Source organism: Heterodontus francisci, chromosome 37 (genome assembly GCF_036365525.1).
Source record: "Heterodontus francisci isolate sHetFra1 chromosome 37, sHetFra1.hap1, whole genome shotgun sequence".
Taxonomy (NCBI): domain Eukaryota; kingdom Metazoa; phylum Chordata; class Chondrichthyes; order Heterodontiformes; family Heterodontidae; genus Heterodontus; species Heterodontus francisci.
In genome coordinates this window covers 28,804,484-28,827,279 of record NC_090407.1, presented here as the reverse complement: position 1 = coordinate 28,827,279, position 22,796 = coordinate 28,804,484, and the positions used below count along the sequence as shown (strand labels likewise).

General features: G+C 44.2%; 1 protein-coding gene across 2 annotated transcripts in view; it reads left to right on the top strand.

The window, feature by feature from the left end:
• igsf21a (immunoglobin superfamily, member 21a) overlaps positions 1 to 22,796 on the top strand; it is a 275,559-nt gene that overhangs the window by 247,251 nt on the left and 5,512 nt on the right. For both annotated transcript variants that reach the window (XM_068017449.1, XM_068017448.1), the window contains one exon: positions 11,182 to 11,267. In XM_068017449.1, coding sequence (XP_067873550.1) covers positions 11,182 to 11,267 — 86 coding nt within the window. The remainder of the gene's footprint in view (positions 1 to 11,181; positions 11,268 to 22,796) is intronic.

The following is a 22,796-nucleotide window of genomic DNA, read 5'->3' as shown; positions in this document are numbered from 1 at the left end:
ATCAGTTCTGAAAACCAAACCACATTGACGCCTCCTCTTTCACAGCCTCTGCTCTATCCCATGAGCCTGTCCCACTTTCAAAGACTGTCTTTCTTGTTTTCTCAAGTCCACTCAGTACACTTTCTACTGAAGAATTTTTGAGGTATACCGGAAAATTTTAAGAACTTCAAGCCATAAAGTTATCCTATGGGGATCCATTCCCTCCACCACTGGTGCACTGTGACTGCAGTACATACAATCTACAGAATGCATTGCAAGGTTACTTTGACATCACTTTCTTCCTCTACCACCAAGAAGGACAGGAGCAGTAATGTTGTGGGAGCGCCATCCCCTCCAGATTGCCCTCCAGGTGGCGCACTATTTTTTTTACATTCCTTTTTACATTTTTTACAATCTTTTTTTGCATTTATTTCATTTCATCTTAGTTTGTTCAGTTTGCTTACCCACTGTTTTTTTCAGGTTGTTTTTCTTCAGGTTTGCACTTGCTGCTGTTCAATATTCAATGTATTCACACCTAATCTGTACTAATGCTTTGTCTTTCAACACACCATTAACATATTGTTTGCCTTTTCTCCGTGACCTTTTGGTCAGCTATGTGGCCTGGTCCAATCTGCACCTTCTCCTTTGTTATCTCTTGCCCAACCCCCACCTCACTTGTTTATAATCTGTGACTTTTCTAATATTTGTCAGTTCCGAAGAAGGGTCACTGACCCGAAACGTTAACTCTGCTTCTCTTTCCACAGATGCTGCCAGACCTGCTGAGTGATTCCAGCATTTCTTGTTTTTGTTGGCGCACTATTCTGACTTGGATATACAGGCTGTCCCTTCATTGTGGCTGGGCCAATGTCCTGAAATTCCCTGCCGAACATTACTGTGGGAACACCGTCACCACAAGTTCTGCAGAGATTCAAGAAGGAGCACCACTCCTTTCTCAGGGCAACGAATGTAGTCTTGGCCACATCAGGAAAATAAATATATCAACAAAAGTGCCCCGGCCTGAAATTCCTCTTTCTGTAATTTTCAGGGTGATGTTAACCTGCCATGCGAAGTGGGCAATCATCATCAATCAATGATCAACACAAACAACAACATTCAAGAAAGAATGTCAGGATAGTGTGTGGGAAATGAGAATGTTACACGGGCATAATCAACATCCTCTTCTAAAGTTGGATATTGACATGTAATGGGAGAAAGTAGTAACTGCGGAGGGTGTCTAGGGGTTGGTTCAGTAATATTGTTGTACCTGGTGATATGCCACAACTAAATGGGAACTCAGTACAGATACTTATGGTAAGAACATGAGAAACATAAGTAGGAGCAGGAATAGATCATATGGTACCTCCACCCTGCTCCACCATTCAATATGATCATGGCTGAACTTCTACATCAACTCCACTTTCCCATCCTATCCCCATATCCCTTGATTCCCTTACTGTCCAAAACCTATCAATCTCAGTCTTCAATATACTGAACAACTCTCTAGGGTAGAGAATTTCAAAGAATCACAACCCTCTAAGTGAATACATTTCTCTACATCTCAGTCCTAATGCCTGACCCCTAATCCTGAGACTATGCACCCTAATTCTCGACTCTCCAGCCAGGGTATCTACCTGTAATACCCTCTAAGAATTTTATAAGTTTCAATGAGATCACTTCTCATTTTTCTAAACTCCAGAGAATATAGGACCCATTCTACTTACTCTCTCCTCTTAGGACAGCCCTCTCGTTCCAGGAATCAGTCCAGTGAACCTTCGTTGCACCCCCTCCAAGGTAAGTATATCTTCCTCAGGTAAGGAGACCAAAACAGTATACAGTACTCCAGATGTTGTCTTGTCAAAGCCCTATATAATTACAAGAAAACTTCCTTACTCTTATACTCAACCCCCTTGCAATACAGGCTAACACACCACTAGCCTTCCTAATCGTTCGGTGTACCTGCAGGATGCAGTATGTAGTAGCATCGTGGAAGTAGACAGCACTGGGGAGGGGCAAGTATTTGGTCATTTGCATCTTTCCTATTTCAAATTGTGCAGTTGTTCCCATGACCATGATTGAAGGCACCATTATCTTGGTAATTTAAAACCTCTTTCGCTGATGTCTCAGTGATAAAGGCACCAGTCAGTGTCATACTGAAGCATATGGATCAGCAGGGGCCAAGTTCAATTGTCAATCTGTGCTGAGTTGGCAATTGGAGTGCTAGAATAGGCCTCCGTGTCCATGGGTGAGGGCGGGTGCAGCGGGGAAGAAGTCAAGCTTCTCTTCACAATTAATATCTAATGATCCCTGCTGAGAGGTGCAAGTGTGTGGACATCTGGTGAGAATAGGATTGGGCTTGGTTTTGTATTCCTCCACAGTCGAATAATCTGACAACAGTCGCAAACGAAACATGGTCATGCTGATGAGGTACCAGAGAGTGTCTGGCAGCTGTGGAATTTTACCTGAACGAAGTCAGTGAATGGAGGAGAGGAAGTGAGCAAACTGGAAGAAAGAAACCATGATGATCCAGCTGGTAAACATCCATCCAGGACAAATTGCAATTCGTGCATGACCTAGAACTTTAATTTTGATTTGTCAAGTTTAATCGACTGCATTGATAGCAACATACATTTAGATGGTGTCTTTAATGAAAAAGAAAAGTCTCAAGGTGATTCACAAAGAGACGTGAATAAAACAGGCACCAACAGCAACAACTTGCATTTATATAGCGCCTTCAACAGAGTAAAACGCCCCAAGGCACCTCCAGAGGAATGTTATCAAACATAATTTGACAGTGAGCCATATAAGGAGATATTAGGAGAGGTAACCAAAAGCTTGGTCAAAGAGGTAGGTTTTAAAGAGCGTCTTAAAGGAGGAGAGAGAGGCGGAGAGGTTTAGGGAGGGAATTCCAGAGCTTGGGGCCTAGACAACTGAAGGCACAGCCGGCACTGGACCAATGAAAATTGGGGATGTGCAAGAGGCCAGAATTGGAGGAGTGCAGAGATGTCGGATGGCTGTAGGGTTGGAGGAGTTAATTGAAATAGGGAGGGACGGGTCCATGGAGGGATTTGAAAAGGGAGAGATTCAATGGGTAGCCAAAGACTAGGTCCAAGAGATAGGTTTTGAGGAGCTATTAAGAGTGGAGAGAGTGAGATGTGAGGAGTGGAGAGGTTCACGAGAGTGTTCGAAAGAGTAGAAGTGGAGCAGTTGAAGGCTCTGCCACCAATGGTGAGGTAACAGGAGTTGGGGTGATGTGCAGAAGGCAGGAATCTAAGAAACCGAGTGTTCAGGAGGAGCTACAGGACTGGAGGAGACGAGGTTAAAAGCATTGTTAAGCATTTTGCTTGCAGTATATTTATCATCTCGGTTTCGTTGTTTGAAAGATCCAAAACTACAATATTTTAGCAGCTCTTTGATGTTTCTACTAATCTTCAAAAGGCTTTGTAGGTTTATAAGAACCAGCACTTTGGATCTGTGGCTGGGCACTCCAGGGATTGTTTTCCTCTGTAAAAGATGGTTGGAATAAAACATCTTTACCCCTGACTGCAGGAGACACTGATTCAGGTTCCTGCAAATGAAGTTAGGCCTCCACGGACAAGTTAATTTAGGTTGTCACTACCACTGCCGTGTGTGTGAGCTGAATCATTTCAGTTTATAATCACAGGTTCCAGCACTGTTTGCTGTACACATCACCGTGAAACGCCTTGACATCAGACCCCACACAGTCACTGTCAAATGAGCTCAATATATATTTAGCTTCGTTTCTGCCTTTCTGGACAGTTTGGTGCGACAGACAAATATCTCCATAATACTGAAATACAATGACGTGTATTTAAGGGAATCACTGGTTCAAGGGGTCAAGTCTATTCCAATGTTAGATTATTCTTCCTGTTTTAAGTCACCACAAAATCCTGTTTAAGGGAATCAGTCAAACTAGGAGTACACGTGAATGACACACTCCTCTCTGCCACGTACCAACATTCTAATCACATTCTACCAACAAGCCAACTACATTCTAACATGTTAATCACATTCCAACAGCACAATAATGCCACAGACCAACAATGCACAAATCATTGCCACATACCTATGGCATGCCAACCACATTCCAATGACAGGCTCATCAATGCCAACAAGACACTAGTCACATTCCAACAACACGCTATCTGAAAAAACACTAATTGTTGATCCAGATACAAGAGTGCTCCATAAACAATTTTTGCAACGAGTACACAGGGGCTGTGTTTAGAGGTTTACTGCATGTACAGCATGTGTACGTACTGTACTGCTAATATGTGTCTTGTAGGAGGGTCACCTGCTGTCTCCCAAGGCTCTTCTGTGCCTGAAGTGAGACTTGAATGAAAATTGGACAGCCACTGCTCCAACAGGGTTACCTCCACTGAGTCCTTTATTAACCAGAACTTACACTCGGAGATGTCACTTGAGAGGTGCCTGCTGTGTTTTCCTTTGAACAGCAAAAAATAACATCCAGCCAAACCAAGCTATACAGAGTAATAGACTTATTTAATCTATGTCAAGGTGGATATTAATATAACTTGTAGGATGGTGCACTGCTTTGGGGGAGGGGGGTGGGTGTGCGGGGGAAGCAATAGAGTCAGTTCAGAAGGGTTAAATGTTTTTTTTTAATAGAGCTCAATAATCAGCAAGACTTTTGGCTGCAACAATTTTTTTAAAGGACCTTCAACCAGCGACAATGCTAATGTGATACCTAGTCAACCAGTGGAATTCTGATATCATGTGAGAACTAAAGTCATAATCTTTCATGTTACAGTCAAACCTTTAAAGTAAGCTCTCACACTTTGTAAGGGGGTGATGTTAATCTCTAAGTATTGCCATCTTTCTGTAAGCATCTTGCATTAATAGTGCAGCAACTGGAGTACTTGAATTTGTTTATTTGAAGGTCTGTCGGGCTACACATGTTAACATTCCACTGAAGTTTTTCCAGCCAGAAAACAATTTTGTTTCTGACAAATGCAAGCAAAGAGAACCATTAGTGCAGCTATTTCCCACTCTTGGGACTGGACAGTTATCTGTAAAGGTCAAAACTACCACAAGTGCGAGGACATTTTCTTGATGATAAACCTGGTTACAGTTTATTTTTCAAACAGATTTATTCTATCTAAAATTGTAGAAGATAAAAGTTTTGCTAGTGAAGGTACTAAGAGTAGGGTTAGTTTAGCAGGCAGGGTTAGTATGAAAGGAATTTATGATGAGAAGAGGAATTGGATCAGTTCATTATTCAATGAAAGGTAGAGGGGAATGGAGTTGGGGGAAAAAAATTAAACACAAGTTCATTCTGGGATCACATGCTCTAAGTAGGGAGGTCATATTCACAGTGGGTGTGGGTCAGAAATAGGGTAATATCATTGGACACCCATATTCTCCTACCCGCACTTCATTCAAACATGGCTCCCTGCTTAGAACACAGTCATGGAATTACATCATGGAATCAGCTCAGGGCCTTGAACAGGATGAGGAAGGCTGAGTGAAGTTGGTAGGGCATCTCTTTCTTTATAGAAAAAGTTGATCTCCGCAAATTGAAGGCTTCCAACCCTAGTTAAAAAATAGGAAATGAGGAGAACAAAGGGAAGTCAGGTGGAATGCTTTCACTCAATGATTGATTGTAGAATAAGTTAGCAGTGTAGATGATTGAAGCAGATAGTATAAATGGTTCAAGAGATGGATACAATGCTGTTCTGATTACACCTCTGTGAAGCACCTTGGTATATTTTTCTACATTATAGTCACTATATAAATACAAGCTGTTGAGATTTCATGAAAAGGGCTTTCAGGAAGATTGAGGTGAATGGAAAAGGAACAGGTTTGTTGGACCTAATGGCTTTTCTTTATTGCCTGATTGTCCTGCACATCTGCAAGGCCTTTGGATTTGAATTGTTTAACATTGCAAAGCAATGATATAATTCATGTGCAACCTCTGCCCCTGTTTACATTAATTAGTAATGACGTCATGAAATTTGACACAGGTTATGAGCAGCACACTCAATTTACAATGTCACTGGAAAGAGAGCATCATCTTTCAAACCACCTTTGACCAACCGTGTGATAAAACAAAAACAAGAGGAGATTTGTAGACACCAGCAAGCAGAAAGGCAACTCTGTGTAAAATCTGAGCATTATGTTCAATTCAGCTGGATATCCTTCACCTTTAACCTCACATTTCAGTGCGTATAAAGTAACATGCTTGTCTTTGAGTGTTGCCATGCCAACTGTGGACAAGGTAAGTCTAGGAGTGGACTAACTGGCATAGGGAGAAATCAAAAATAAACTGTTTTTCCTTAAATAAAGTTGGTCGGCAAGAAAGGGGCTAAAGCAAGGGAAGGGTTTTGATGAAGCCAGCCATCACTTCTCAACCAAGTCATGTTTGTTGGACCTTTCAAGCTTTCAAATGTTTTAGTCAGCTGTGTTGCATGATAATGCGGTCTCTGTAACTTATAAATAATACATCGGCCTTGGCGGATAAGGAAAATATAACAAGATCCCATTAATTCACCCGCTTCTGGCATGAGCCAGTCAGGCAAAATGCTAATAAGTAGTAAAGTAAAAGAGTTCCATTAACTCTTCAACCCATCCACTTTGCCTGTATGATAGAGCAGAAATTTCTACGTTGGTAGCTGTGTCTAAGAATGCCAACTCTGACCCTCATGAATTATACATAACTCTCTCTCTCCGAGCTATACAGCTCCCATTAAGGCGCTTACTTAAAAGGCATTTTGCAAAGAAAACATCAGGAAAGTGGCAATGCTGTTTGGGGTCTGGAAGATTTAAAATACATGATAGGGACCAGGTTTCATCCTGAACTAATGTAACCCCTGTTTGTAACAACTGACTGTCATTTACATAAATAAATTATTATTTCAACTTGCTCACCTCACCACAGAAACTCCAAATCACTGAACACTGAGCAAGGAAACAGCTGTCTTACGCCTTTGTAACTGTTACAGGCTTTGCCTCGACATTGGGGAGAAGTCCGTTTTTAAAGCAGCCTGCACAGGTGGGTTGAGAGCTAGACCTGTACAGGTGGGCTGCGCCACGAGCATGACATACATAGGTAGTCTGAGGGCATGGGCTGCATGGTTGGGTCAAGAGAGTGGCCTATAGGGGTGGGACGTGGGCACAGCCCATCTGCACAGATTCAAAATGGCAAACCTAACACAAGTGTAACTGGCAACACACTTTTACCATTGCTGTCAATGATGATCTTGCCTCCAGAGACAGGCAGCAAGATGACTTCCTACAGCAGGTTTAAGGTTTCTAGAGGCATATATGCTGTGCTGCTTATCTGGAGGGGATGCTTAGCACCAGATGCACCCTTGAAAGGCAAATGGGGTGTAGATTGTTAGATGATGGAGACTGGCTTATGTACTCATCATTGAGATCTAGGCACAAGTCCACCTTGTGTGTTGATGAAGGTATTCTTTCTGTGCTGACTGACTTGGCAGAGTTAGCCGAGAGATGCATTTCAGTTCAATTCTTATTGGGAGTGGAAGTTATGCTGGCAATCTTGTTGCAGGAAATGCAAAATGTTTGGGCTTGAGGTATGGACGGGCTACACAGATATGCTTGGTGATGCTAATAGGGAAATAATAAATGCTTTTATAGCTTTAATAGCATCTTACTATGCCATTGAAATGTCAAAAGCTTCAGACAATAAATTACTTGAAGAGTGCAGTGACAAACACTGCGGCCATTGTCATAGAAGTCATAGAGTGTGCCAACATTTCATGAACGGCAATGAGATGAATGACCAGTTCATCTGTGTTTGGTAATATTTGTTGAGGGAGAAATGGTGATCAGAAGAGCAGGAAACTCCCTGCTTTTCTCCAAATAGTGCCACGGGAGTGTTAACAACCAACCAAACAGGTTTCCTGCAAGACATTTTAACATTTCAATTCCAATTTTTGTCCCCGTCCTGGCCTCTGCTAACTGGTTCCCACAGTGGAGTGAGTGGTACGTTCAGATACCAGCCATAAATATCTAAATTCTCAGCGACAGGAATGTCACCATTTTGGTCTCCAAGATCACAGTGACACAGTTATAGAACCTGGAAGGTTTCTCAGGAAAGCCATAGGTATGGTAACAATTGAAATTTGGAAAAGGAAGTTAAGTACTTACTTGGGAAATAAAGCTATTCAGAGACATGGACAGAGAGCAAGGAATAAGAAATAAAGAAACAGAGCTGCGATGGCCAATAAAATGGCGGAGCAACCTTGATGGGCCCACCTACATTCCTAAGTAACACAATCACCAGTACAAATTCTCTACTTTTGCATTAATTTTGGCAAATATCCCAAATAAATGCAAAAATAAATCACAATCTTAGGTCTTTGCAGAGCTGTGCTTGAGTTGAGGGATTGGAGCCATCTGGTCTTGGCTCAGTGTGCTCTGAACCACTCCAATGTCTTGGCAATGCCTTCTTCAAACTTGAAAAACTGTCCAAAATGCTGATCATGGCCAGAGTTCCCAGCTTGGATTGTCAACAAAGTTTCCAGCTGGCTTCTGACATGACTTCTTGTGTGAGAAAATTTCTGTGACACCTTTAGAAAGGTCACCTTCTGCTGGTGGAGTTGTTGTGACCCATTGACATCTGACTTCACTGAGGAGGCCTCCCACCTAGATGCTCTGCTTGGCAAACACAGCCTTGGCTGGAGCCAATTTACAATCAAATTTGGCTCCACAACAAACTGCTTATTCCCTCAACTGTTTGACTCCAAAATGTTCTCCTCTTGGGTGTCCATTATTTTCACTGCACAAATTGGAGCAAAAGATTCAATTTGAGGTCTAATTACTTCATATGATTGGTCATTTGCAGTTGTCACATCGGTCTCAAATTGTGTCTATAAAATAAAAGCAAAATACTGCAGATGCTGGAAATCTGAAATAAAAACAAAGTGCTGGAAGTACTCAGCAGGTCAGGCAGCATCTGTGGAGAGAGAAGCAGAGTGAATGTTGCAGGTCTAATTAAATATTTCAAATTGTGTCGATTTTGTCCATTAGGGAAGGAATAGGTAACAGCCATGTTATGAACCACACTGGAGCTCGACTCAGAGTCATAGAGAGATACAGCACCGAAACAGGTCCTTCGGCCCACGCTGACCATCAACTACCCATTCATACTAATCCTACATTAATCCCATTTTTCCCCTCTCACATCCCCACCTTCCCTCAAATCTCCTACCACCTACCTACACTAGGGGTATTTTTTACAATGGCCAATTTACTCCACAGGCTTTTACTTACGTAAAAAAAAAATTCTGTTTCTTTAGCATTTTTATATTTGCTCAAACTTCATCCAGCTTTAGAAGAATGATGTCCATTCATCAATGATCATTTATAAGTTTAGTCTGGAGGATCTGGTCTGCAGAAGTCACTAGACTTCCGTTTTTTACAAATGCCAACCTCCCCCTCCCCCCACCCCTTATTTACATAACGAAAACCTCCTCCCCTCTCCTGATAGAAAATTGCAAGCCGACATTTTTCTGGATGTATGATACCATCAAGGTATGGGAGACAATCCTGTTAACATTGCATTGTGTAACCAACCAAAGGAAACTGGGTCTTCATGCACTGATGTTGAGCAGAAGAAAGTTGTTTCTTTCCTTCAATCTTCCCTACTGTTGATGGCGAGGTACCAAGAGGTTCTCAGCACCTTCAGTGTCTTCAAGAAAGTAGGAAGTGAGTGAGAAGAAGGAAGAAATTTGAACAGTGAAGGAAGACAATGGTAATCATTAGCGTATGACTAAGTTTGTGGTCCCCTCTATCAGCAGCAGTTTTTTTGTGACTGACACAATAATTCTATTCCAAAGCAACAAGCACGTCGCCTTCAATTGGGCAGTCTTCTTATTTTTTTTTCCCTCGGTCTTAATGATTTCTGTTCTTATACACCTCTTAGCTTGTTATGTTCAGGATAGTTCCAATCTGTAAAAGCTGCTCAGTCAGCAATGCAAGCATTCTGCAATGATTTGTCTAATTGATAAAAAAATAACCTGGAATTTAATGATCAGTCTGTCAGTGGCACCACAGACGAGCCTTAAGAACAGTCTCAGTTTGATGGGCCTTCTGTGCAAACTGCACTTGCCCATAGTTAAATGCAGTCTGATATGAAGGAACCAGGATGGGAGGAATTTGCATATTTCTGAGTTCTTACAGTGAGATTGACGGTAATTGGACTCAAACTCCTCATTCCGTCTGCCCACCAATGTTTCCCTTTTTTAATACACGTATGCTTTCAAGCCCTGGGATACTCTACTCCAACTCAATGTCTGACTTACCAGCCTCAATGGCCCAGAATTTGCTTCAAAAATAACGGGCATCTGAACAACGCATGCGTTATTTGTGTGCAAATCAACCAGTGACTTGTAGAAAAGGAAGCGATGCCCTGTGAATTGCGAATCACCACATGTGGCTGGATGCTTGCACCTCTCCATTAGCTTCATGAAAGAGGCATCTTACCCACCCTGTGATTTTCATGAAGTTGCTGCATTTGTACATTAATTGCCCATGAAACTCGACATGGAAAGCTAAGATTAACAATTAATGCAAGCTCCCTTTTAAAGATGTGGTCATTGTTGATGATTGCCAATCGACCTCTCTTGACCAGAAAGTGAACCATTAAAAGTGTGACGTCTAATTGCTTGAAGTTGTAAATTGCCATTGGAGATTTTAAAAATATAAACTTTAAACTTAATGTTTCTTTCTTTCTTTCCCCTCTTTTTTCCCTCTCTCAATCCCATCTTTCTTTCCCTCACTTAATTTCTCTTTATGTACCTGATTTCACTGTAATTCACCTTCCTTCTTGGTCCTTCCTCTGTTTATTTCTCAATCCTTTAAGCCCTGTTGCCCTCACCACACCTCCATCGGTTTGCACTTGCAGCAACTTTGTGGGCAAAAAAAACTAAACCTGCACAAACAAGTTTAATAAATGGGGTAAGTCACAAGATGACTTGCTCCACCAAAATCTGAGCTGGCATTTTGTGACTTTGCTTCCGGGGCCACTGCTTAGCTCAATGGGAGCTCGGGTCGTAGTATTAGCCATAGTAGTCAAAGGACCCAATTCACGGAGCTCCCAACTGCTGCACTTCCATGAGCAAGACATCCCACCAGAATGATATACAATGCAGCAAAAGGTTAGAAAATTAATGATAGAACTGGTCTTTGTGTACACAGCTGCGCCCAGAGGTCCCCGGATTGATGTGTCTCCAGCACGTGTTCAAGTCGGTGATACTGTTAAGATCGCTGTACTCGGATTTCAGGTAAGGGCTTTTCTTTCTTTCTTGAGGAACTTACAGAGTAAATGTTGGGAAGTGAATCATTTTAGAGCATCGGTGAGATATCATAGTGACAATAATACTCCTGGTCGCATCTGGCCACCGACTGAAGCACCTTGGAAGATATTGCTATGTTCAGGGTGCTATATAAAAATGAGAAGTTGTTGTTGTAATATTAACAGCACACAGGCTAAACAAATACTTGTATCCATATACTTATCCATATTTAGCACCAGCTATTACAGGAGTTGGCATTAGCAGGAATTATCATTAGCAGGGAAAGGGTTATATAGAGCAATTCATCAAACAAAATAGTTCAAACAATGGCTAGCTGTGTGAATTGCCACTAAATTGACAATACCATCATTGCCTTTGAAAAGCCGATAGTGACTGTGATACAGAAGTATTCAACTAATGGTGAGTTGGAGTCTCTCTCGCTCATGAAAATGGAGTTCATAAGTTATCTGAGTGAACTATACTTTTCTGTACAACCTTGGACTGTATAATTGGGCCTAACTATTCTCCTAAGTAAAAGTCTGGAAGAATGGAGGCAGTGGCAGGTGACTTATCACAGTGCTGCAGAGGGAGGTAAAGAAGTCAAAAGTTTAATATGTCTCTTGAAGATTTGTCAAGGATGTAAAGAGCAAGAGAGAGAGGAAATTACTTCCATTATATTGAACTAATGGCAGGAAATAAGGCAGTTAAACCAAACGCCAGGCAATCAGTATTAGCTTAGACACTGTTTTCTCATCAAAGATCTGTCAGTGTGCACAGCATGACATGGTCAACAATAGCACAGGATGGCATCAAATCTTTCAGGAGATCTGGTGTATCAGTGTAGCCTAGCTTCTGTGATCACTGATGCTTTGAACTTTTACCTCCTGAGCTTCCCTTACCCTATCCCACATACGTTTCCTCCTCCTTCCATTTTCATTCTGTTGAAAGCAAGATTTGCTGCATTGTTCTGTATCCCAGCTCATTCTTTTGCAGGAGCCCAAGACTGAAGAATTCTAACCTCATGGGGCTGCACTAGCTGGCCTGGTGGCAGTCCTTGGGTGTCGGAAAGCAGAAATGCAGAAAGTGGAGGGTTGGAGTGAGGGAAGGGAGGTGGGGTGGAAAGCAAGAGGTCCATGGTCACACCATCAGCATTTTGCACTTCATGCCAGAGAACAGGATGCAGGTGAGGTGGGATTGAAGAAGGAGCATAACACAGGAACATGCCATCATTCTGAATGTTCTCTGTGACACTGGATGCAATGGGCTCCATCTCAGCCATTCCTATGATGTGGAGCACTATCTCCTCCAGAGGGCTCACATGATACAGGTGTACCCGGCTCCTGCTGGTTCTCCTCTCCTTCCTCCTGTTATGGGCCACCTTGTCCTGCAAGAGAGAGGGAAGAATGTCAATATTTGTAGTGCAGTGAGTTTGGCTGATGTGTCTGCCATAGCTGAGGAAGTATATGGATGCAGTGAGAGGGGGGCAGGAGGCAGGCAGCATTGGTACATGTGTGAAGGTGAGGTGGTGTCTCTGAACGTTTAGGCATGGTCCTGATTGCTGATGAGGGACTGGCGCTTTGAGCAGCATGAGAGGTTGGTGAAGCAGTGGGTTGGAGATGTCATTTGAAGATGCATTCACTGACCATGACTACCCGTGTGAAGTCATTGAACTTTTTTGCGGCATTCTGCCGGGTCTTCAGGGTCAGACTCTGGGAATTAATCTGCCTGGCCATCTCCTCCCATTCTCTTCTCAGCATTTGCCTTGAGGGCCTCCTGGTGCCCTGCAGAAATGTTGCTTCTCTCCTCCTTTGCACCTTCTGTATAATGAGTGCATCTATTGGCACGTCAATACACCAATGTCAATGTGAACCTTCTGAATCAGGTACCACCCTTTGAAAGTGCAGGTACTGTTATGTAGGCAAATGTTGCAACTAGTTTGCGCACAGCAAATGAGATGAATGACTACTTAATCTGTTGCTGGTTGAGGAAGCAATGTTGGCCAAGATACTGAATCATTGAATAGCGAGATCTTTTATGACTCCCTGAACAGGCTGACTGATAGGGCCTTGATTTAACATCTCATCCAACACTGGCACCTTCAACAATGCAGCACTTCCTCTGTTAAGCACTGGATTATCAGTACGGATTATGTGCTCAGACCCTGGAGTGCTACTTGAATCCACAACCCCTGACTGAGAGGTTACAGTGCTACCACTGAACCAATTGTTTCACCCACTCTATAGAGTGCTAACAGGAAAATCAACTGGCATTTTCCTGAGAGGAAAGATGAAGCTAATGGTTCTCAGTAATAGTGACATAACATAGTAATTTAGTTGATCAAAAAAATCACTTCTCTTTGCCTCATTAAGGGAGTGCACTGCCCCAGGGTGCTTGGGGACCATAGACCAGATGATTTTGGGTTCAATTGCAAGCCTGTGCTGAGTTAGCTGATTTCATCCAGGTGCTACAGTTGGCCTCAGTACACCTGCATTATGGAAGGATGAATTAACTAGGGTATATCTTTGTGGACTTGAAAAGGAATTTTCCTCCACACAAGATCAGATGGCAGGTGTTCAACCTTGCCCATCTAAGAGCGAAGACCAAAGCATGGAAGGTCCTCATCAGGGAACTCCTCTTTGCTGACGATGCTGCATTAACATCTCACACTGAAGAGTGTCTGCAGAGATTCATCGACAGGGTTGGGGCTGCATGCAACGTATTTGGCCTAACCATTAGCCTGAAGAAAACGAACATCATGGGACAGGACATCAGAAATGCTCCATCCATCAATATCGGCGACCACGCTCTGGAAGTGGTTCAAGAGTTCACCTACCTAGGCTCGACTATCACCAGTAACCTGTCTCTCGATGCAGAAATCAACAAGCGCATGGGAAAGGCTTCCACTGCTATGTCCAGACTGGCCAAGAGGGTGTGGGAAAATGGCGCACTGACACGGAACACAAAAGTCCGAGTGTATCAAGCCTGTGTCCTCAGTACCTTGCTTTATGGCAGCGAGGCCTGGACAACGTATGTCAGCCAAGAGCGACGTCTCAATTCATTCCATCTTCGCTGCCTCCGGAGAATCCTTGGCATCAGGTGGCAGGACCATATCTCCAACGCAGAAGTCCTCGAGGTGACCAACATCCCCAGCGTATACACCCTACTGAGCCAGCGGCGCTTGAGATGGCTTGGCCATGTGAACTGCATGGAAGATGGCAGGATCCCCAAAGATACATTGTACAGCGAGCTCGCCACTGGTATCAGACCCACCGGCCGTCCATGTCTCCGCTTTAAAGACGTCTGCAAACGCGACATGAAGTCCTATGACATTGATCACAAGTCGTGGGGGTCAGTTGCCAGTGATCACCAGAGCTGGTGGACAGCCATAAAGGTGGGGCTAAAGTGTGGCGAGTTGAAGAGACTTCGCAGTTGGCAGGAAAAAAGACAGAAGCGCAAAGGGAGAGCCAACTGTGTAACAGCCCCGACAAACCACTTTTTCTGCAGCACCTGTGGAAGAGTCTGTCACTCTAGAATTGGCCTTTATAGCCACTCCAGGCATTGTTTCACAAACCACTGACCACCTCCAGGTGCTTATCCATTGTCTCTCGAGACAAGGAGGCCAAAGAAGAATAAGAAGAACAAGAATCTTTGTGGACTTACAGTGACTGGTCAGACTGTGATATTATTCCATATGATTGGCTAGCTACTTTGCACTCATAAGGATAGATTATGCAACCCCCTCTCCTAACGATGATTTCAACAGACAAAACATTATAAACACAAAAGGTGAGTATGCAGGTACAGCAAGTAATTAGGAAAGCTAATACGATGTTATTGTTTATTGCGAGGGGAATTGAATACAAAAGTAGGGAGGTTATGCTTCAGTTATACAGGGCTTCGGTGAGACCACATCTGGAGTACTGTGTACAAGACTGGTCTCCTTATTTAAGGAAGGATGTAAATGCATTGGAAGCGGTTCAAAGAAGGTTTACTAGACTAATACCCGGAATGGGCAGGTTGTCTTATGAGGAGAGGTTGGACAGGATAGGCTTGTATCCGCTGGAGTTTAGAAGAGTAACAGGCGACTTGATTGAAACATATAAGATCCTGAGGGATCTTGACAGGGTGGATGTGGAAAGGATGTTTCCTCTTGGTGTACTTGTCCATAGATCACTGAAGGCAGCAGCACAGGTAGATAAGGTGGTTAGGAAGGCATATGGGATACTTGCCTTTATTAGCCGAGGCATAGCATATAAGAGCAGGGAGGTTTGATGGAGCTGTACAAAACGCTAGTTAGGCCAAAGCTGGAGTACTGTGTACAGATCTGGTTCCCACACTATAGGAAGAATGTGATTGCCCTGGAGAGGGTGCAGAGGAGATTCAAGAGGATGTTGCTTGGGCTGGAGCATTTCAGCTATGAAGAGAGATTGGATAGGCTAGGGTTATTTTCCTTAGAGCAGACAAGGCTGAGGGGGGACCTGATTGAGGAATCCAAAATTATGAGGGGCATGGATAGGGTAGATAGGAAGAAACTTATTCCCTTAGCGGAGGTGTCAATAACCAGGGGGCATAGATTTAAGGTAAGGGGCAGGAGGTTTAGAAGGGATTTGAGGAAAACTTTTTTTCACCCAGAGGGAGGTTGGAATCTGGAACACATTGCCTGAAGGGGTGGTAGAGATAGGAATCCTCACAACATTTAAGAAGTATTTAGATGAGCACTTGAAATGCCATAGCATACAAAGCTACGGGCCAAGTGCGGGAAAATGGGATTAGAATAGATAGGCTTGATGGCCAGCGCAGACATGGTGGTGCCGAAGGACCTGTTTCTGTGCTGTCTAATGCTATGACTCTATGACTCTTGTGGGAGAATCTAGAACTAGGAGGTCACTGTTTAAAAATAAGGGGTTGCCCCATTTAAGACAGAGATGAGGAGAAATTTTTTCTCTCAGACAGTCGTGAGTCTTTGGAACTCTGTTCTTCAAAAGGCGGTGGAAGCAGAATCTTTGACTATTCTTAAGGCAGAAGTAGATAGATTCTTGATAAGCAAGGGGGTGAAAGGTTATCAGGGGTAGGTGGAAATGTGGAGTTGAGGTGACAATCAGGTCAGCCATGATCTTATTGAATGGCGGAGCAGGCCCGAGGGGCTGAGTCACCTACTCCTGCTCTTAATTCATATGTTCGTAAACAGCACACCCATGACTTTCCTGATGTGCACTGGCTGCAGGCATGGCAGTGTGTGACCTCACAAGATTTGCCCATAGCCTAAGCTCACACGTGAAGAAAGGCCCTCTGGTGAGCAACTGTGAGGGGGGTGGGGTGGTCGCTGCTGATAGTTATGGAACTATAGAATGAGGCAGCCCATTCTGGAGATAAAATGGTAATAAAGAAAAGGTTTTAGTCGTACAGCACAAGAGAACTGGGCTGCATTATAGGAACAACAAAAGTAGCCTGGTGGAGCTTTTCATATACTGCCAGGTTCTGTCAAGATAGAAATATTCTCATTGTATTGCATTCAGTTAACACCCTGACACCCAGCAGTATAATTATCACAGTTCTGCAGATGATTACTCCTTCAGGTAGCAGACAGAGGGAAAACATTTCCATTCCACGAGGTCATAAAATATTTGAGCAGAACAGGAGAAGTAGGGGGGAGCTTTGAATATTAATAAGACTTGTGCACCACGTCGAACTCTAACATTTGTCAAGCTGGTTTGATTGTGTTATTCATATCCCGTGGAGGTATCTTTTTGTGGTAAATTTCAAGTTAAATTAAAAAGGCAGCTGCTGGGAAAACTGCATTCTCCTGAATTGATTAGCCCTCTCCTGTCTTCATTTTGAATGTTTAATAACAGTGGAAAAAGTTAAACAGACTACGCTAGATGAACGGGGAATATGCATATCAGGGTTGCTTATACAAAAAGACAAGGATTCCTATCCAAGTGAAAATGATTTAATTTTATCTAAAATACTATATACAATGTCAGACCCTGAATTCACAAAGAGACCTACCCTATTTTAATACCCCATTTATTTCACAATGCTGCCTCAAGAGTCAATTTGGAAATGGCAAAGTATCACCAGTACAAAGGGTAATTTTGTTCTTCAGTGGGTAGATCTGACTCTTGACCTGTTCATCCAGGCAGGCAATGCAATGTTCATATCACTGGTCTGGCAGACTATTTTAAATGAATGGCCAGGTCATGAATGTGACTTTGTGGTTGGTCAACAATCTCTGAATCCCCCTCTCCCCACTCCACCTACCTATATAAACAGAATGATTCAAGATACATTACCCCATAACTGCTTATATAAACAGTGCTAAGACATTTCAGGGTTGGATTGCGAGTCAGTGACAACATTTGGGATTGGTGCATCATCTGCATAATGTATGAAACACTGCAGCCAATTTGCACACAGCAATCAAAAGCAAAATGCTGTGGATGCTGGAAATCACACAGCAAGCTCCCACAAACAGCAATGTGATAACGACCAGATAATCTCTTTTAGTGACTTTGGTTCAGGGATAAATAGTGGCCAGGACATCAGGGAGAACTTCCCTGCTCCTCTTCAAGTCCAGGCATGGTACCTTTTGCGCCAGCCCCAAAGGGAAGATGGGGCCTCAGTTTAATGTTTGATCTGAAAGATGGCACCTCTGACAGTGCAGCCCTCCCTCAGTACTGCACAGGAGAGTCAGCCTGAACTATGTACTCAATTTTCTAGAGTGGGACTTGAAATTACAACCTTCTGAGCCAGAGGTAAGACTGCTACAGCTATTTACATAGTGCCTTTAACCTGGTGGAATGACCCAAGGTGCTTCCTGGGAGATTTATAAACAAAATTTTATGATGAGCCACATAAGGGGATACTAGGGGAGATATATAGATAGGGAGCTTAGAGCCCAGGCAGCTGAAGGCACAGCCACCAATGCTGGAGCAATTAAAATCAGGAATGCTCAACAGGCCAGAACTGGAGGGGCACAGATATCTCTGACGGTTGTAGGGCTGGAACAGATAACAGAGATAGGGAGGGGTGAGACCATGGAGGGATTTGAAAACAAGTTGAGAATTTTAATAATTGAGGGTTTGCTTAACCAAGGTCCACGTAGGTCAGCGGGCACCGTGGTAATGAGTGAACGGGACTTGGAGTAAGTTAGGACATGGATAGCAGAGTTTTGAGTGACTTCAAGTTTACAAAGGGTAGAACGTGGAAGGCCAGCCAGGAGTGCGGTGGAATAGTCAAGTCTAGAGGTAACAAAGGCATGGATGAGGGTTTCAGCAGCAGATCAGCTGAGGCAGAGATGAAGTCGGGCAATATTACAGAGGTGGAAATAAGTGGTGTTAGCGCTGGCATGGATATGTGGTCGAAAGCATATCTCCGGGTCAGATATGACACTGAGGTTGCGAACAGTCTGATTCAGCTTCAGACAGTTGCCAGGGAGAGGGATCGAGTAGGTTGCTAGTGAACAGAGTTTATGGCAGGGACTGAAGACAGTTGCATCGGTCTTCCCAATATTTAGTTGGAGGAAATTTCTGCTCGTCCAGTACTGGATGTTGGACAAGTAGTCTGCCAATTTAGAGACAGTGGAGGGGTCAAGATAGGTGATGGTGAGGAAAAGCTGGGTAACGTCAGCATACATGTGGACACTCTGCTGTGTTTTTGGATGATGTTGCCAAGGGGCAGCATCTAGATAAGAAATAGGAGAAGGCAAAGGTTAGATTGTTGGGGGACACCAGAGGTGACAGTGCAGGAGCAGAAAGAGAAGCCATTGCCGGTGATTATCTGGCTACAGTTAGATAGATAAGGATGGAACTGGGTGAGTGAAGTCCCACCAGATGGAAGATGGTGTGGTCACCATGTCAAAGGCTGCACACAGGTCAAGAGGAATGAGGTGGGGTAGTTTACCTTTATCACAGTCACATAGGATGTCATTTGTGATTTTGAGAGCTAGAGCATGACTACCCGACCCGAACCTGACAGGACCCGATGACGTGTCGGGTTCGGATCGGGTCGGGTCGCACTTCCGGGTCCAGCATTTGGGCTCAGGTTGCGTCAGGCCAGGTCAGACACGCCCTATCACCACCTCCGGTAAGTGGCTACAATGTTAATGTACTTTTTGGACTTGAAAGGTTGTTTAGTTACCGTTTTTTTAAGCTTGTGCAGATAAGTAACAAAATGAAAAATGGAAGGTAGGTTAACTGATGGTCAGGTTGGGTCGGCGCGGGAAAAAATGAACGGACTTGGGCCGGGATGAGCTCGGGGTCGAATGTGGTTCTGTTGGGCTCGGGTCGGGTTTCATTTGCAGACCCAAGCAGGTCTTTAATGAGAGCTGTTTCGGTACTGTGGCAGGGAAGGAAACCTTATTGGAGAAATTCAAACATGAATCCGAGAAAGACGGATTTGAGAGGTGGCAATACATTCAAGGACTTTGTATAGGAAAGGGAGGCTGAAGGTGAGGCATGAGTTTGCAAGAACAGAAGGGTCCAGGGTTGGTTTATTGAGGAGAGGGCTGGTGACAGCAGATTTGAAGGAGAGGGGATAGAACCTGAGGAGAGAGAACCGTTACTAATGTCAGCTAACATGGGAGCCAGGATGGGAAGTTGGATGGTCAGCAGTTTAGTGGGAATAGGAGGGAGTAGGAGGCGGGTCTCGTGGACAAGATGAGCTCATAGAGCGCATGAGAAGATATAGGAGAGAAATTAGAGAAAGATGTGAGTTCAGGGTGAATGCAAGAGGGAGACTTTAAAGGAAGTTTGGCCTGGTGAGTTAGAGGAAGGGAGGGAAGCTACAGAGTTGCATGATTGGATGGTCTTAACTTAGTGACCAATAAATTTATGAGCTCCTGCCACTTTTTGTTGTTGGAGGTGAGCAGTGAGGAAACAGGGGAGAGGATTTTAAGAAGACAGTTTGCAGTAGAGAAAGGAAGCCAGGTGTTATCTGGTATTCCAGGATGATGGGGAAACAATGAGCAGTTTTAGCAGATGAGAACAGGACTTGATGGTGCTTTATATAGTCCGGCCAGATAGTGAATGGCTAAACCAGTTGTGCACCATATCCTTTCAAGCCTGTATCCCGTAGCTTAAGGGAGTAGAGATGAGGGCTGTACCAGAGGGAATGGCCAGGGAGAAAGAGAGAGTTTTAATGAAGCATCTAAGGAGGAGGCTGAGCAGATTGGTAGCTGCAGCAATGCCGCGGTGAATGGAGGATCAAAGGCTGGACAGTTGGGATTTTAAAAGTGCAGTTGTAATTGAATTTGGAGAGAGTTTTTTTTCAGGGGCAGACATAGAAGTAAATAGGGTTGGGAGGGGGAAGGGGGACGTGCGAGGAGAGCATTACAAGCAAGTGATCAGAGATGACCTTATGTGTAATTGACGATGGAAATAGCAATGTGAGATGGCAAGGTCAAGGGGTGGCCATGAATATGGGTTGGGGAGTTTATATTGGAGGGAGAGAGTAGGGAAGACGGGAAGGCAGTGGCCTCAGAGGAGAAAGAGCTTACTGAATTGAGACGGAGGTTGAAATCACCAAGGATGAGAAGTCGGTGCAGAGCCACTGATTCACAGCTGAGACAAGGATTATCAGGCATCCCATTAGTGCTGCAGTGTGACTGGCAGCAGCAGAGATGGAGCAGCAACATAAATGGCTGCCATTCCTTTAAGCCACCATTTTGGGTAAAACAGTGGATGGGTTCAGCAGTCACTGGTGTATATTTTCCTATCACTGTTCCTCTCATTAGAGGAGCACCAATCCGAAAATCTGGGCTGGCCTTTCCATTCAAACCAACCGGGGTAATTTCCATCTGCTGTCCAGTATGGGCCATCTCCAAACATTGGCAAGGATCTGTGGCCAGAAGTACAAAATAAGTCCTCACTGAGTTATTTATCTGTGGCCTGCTGGCAGTCTGAAATCCATCCCACAATATAAATGGATTGGAGTCCACAGCACCTGAAGTCAACACAAATAAAACAACTTCGACACTTTTTTTTCCAAAAATATACTTTATTCATAAAAATCTGTAAAAAAAAATGCATTAGAAAACAGTACAAAACAGCATCAAGTTGACATTCCAAAAAGTGCAAAGGAAATCAGTTTTCTTCAATATGGGAGTGAGTTTCCTCACAACCCTTCCATTTCATTTTACAAGCCATGTACATTTTACAGCAAACCCTTATTTGATGTATACAGCCCGAGGGGTTTCCCATGGGTCCAGCCCCTCAGTTCACTTTGGTGGGAGGACCTTACACAGTGGTCTTTCCCCATTGAGCCTTTGCTGCGGCTGCCCCAAGCTTTAGTGCGTCCGTCAGCATGTAGTCATGGACCTTGGAATGTGCCAGTCTGCAACACTCAGTCGTGGACAACTCTTTGTGCTGGAAGACCAGCAAGTTTCGGACAGACCAAGGAGCGTCTTTCACTGAATTGATGGTCCTCCAGCAGCAGTTGATGTTTATCTCGGTGTGCGTCCCTGGGAACAGCCCGTAGAACACAGACTCCTGTGTTACAGAGCTGCTTGGGATGAACCTCAACAAAAACCACTGCATCTCTTTCCACACCTGCTTTGCAAAGACATATTCCAGAAGGAGGTGGGCAACTGTCTCTTTCCCATCGCAGCCACCTCGAGGGCAGCGTGTGGAGGGGGTGAGGCTCCAGGTGTGCAGGAAGGATCTGACAGGGAGGGCCCTTCTCACCACCAGCCAAGCTACGTCTTGGTGTTTGTTTGAAAGTTCTGGTGATGAGGCATTCCGCCAAATGATTTTGGCAGTCTGCTCGGGGAACCATCCGACCAGATGCACCATCTCCTTTTCCCCGAGGGCCTTGAGGACATTCCGTGCAGCCTGATGGATTGGTGGCCAAAGGTGTTTTCCCACAGAAACTTTCCCACGAAGGATAGGTGGTACGGCACAATCCAATTGGATGGAGCGTTCGGCGGCAATGTGACCAGACCCATCCTTCGCAACACCAGAGACAGATAGAACCTCAGCACGTACTGACACTTGGTGTTTGTGTATTGGGGATCTACACACAGTTTGATGCAGCCGCACACGAAAGTGGTCATTAGGATGAGGGCAACGTTGGGTACATTTTTACCGCCCTTATCCAGAGGTTTGAACATCGTGTCCCTCCGGACCCGGTTCATTTTAGATCTCTAGATAAAGTGGAAAATGGCTCGGGTGACCGCCACGGTGCAGGAGTGGGGTATGGGCCAGATTTGTGCCACATACAGCAACAACGTGAATGCCTCGCACCTGATGAACAGGTTCTTTATTTTTATTTATTCATGGGATGTGGGCATCGCTGGCTATGCCAGCATTTATTGCCCATCCCTAATTGCCTTTGAGAAGGTGGTGGTGAGCTGCCTTCTTGACTGCTGCAGTCCATGTGAGGTAGGTACACCCCCAGTGCTGTTAGGAAGGGAGTTCCAGGATTTTGACCCAGCGACAGTGAAGGAACGGCGATGTAGTTCCAAGTCAGGATGGTGTGTGACTTGGAGGGGAACTTGCAGGTGGTGATATTCCCATGCAT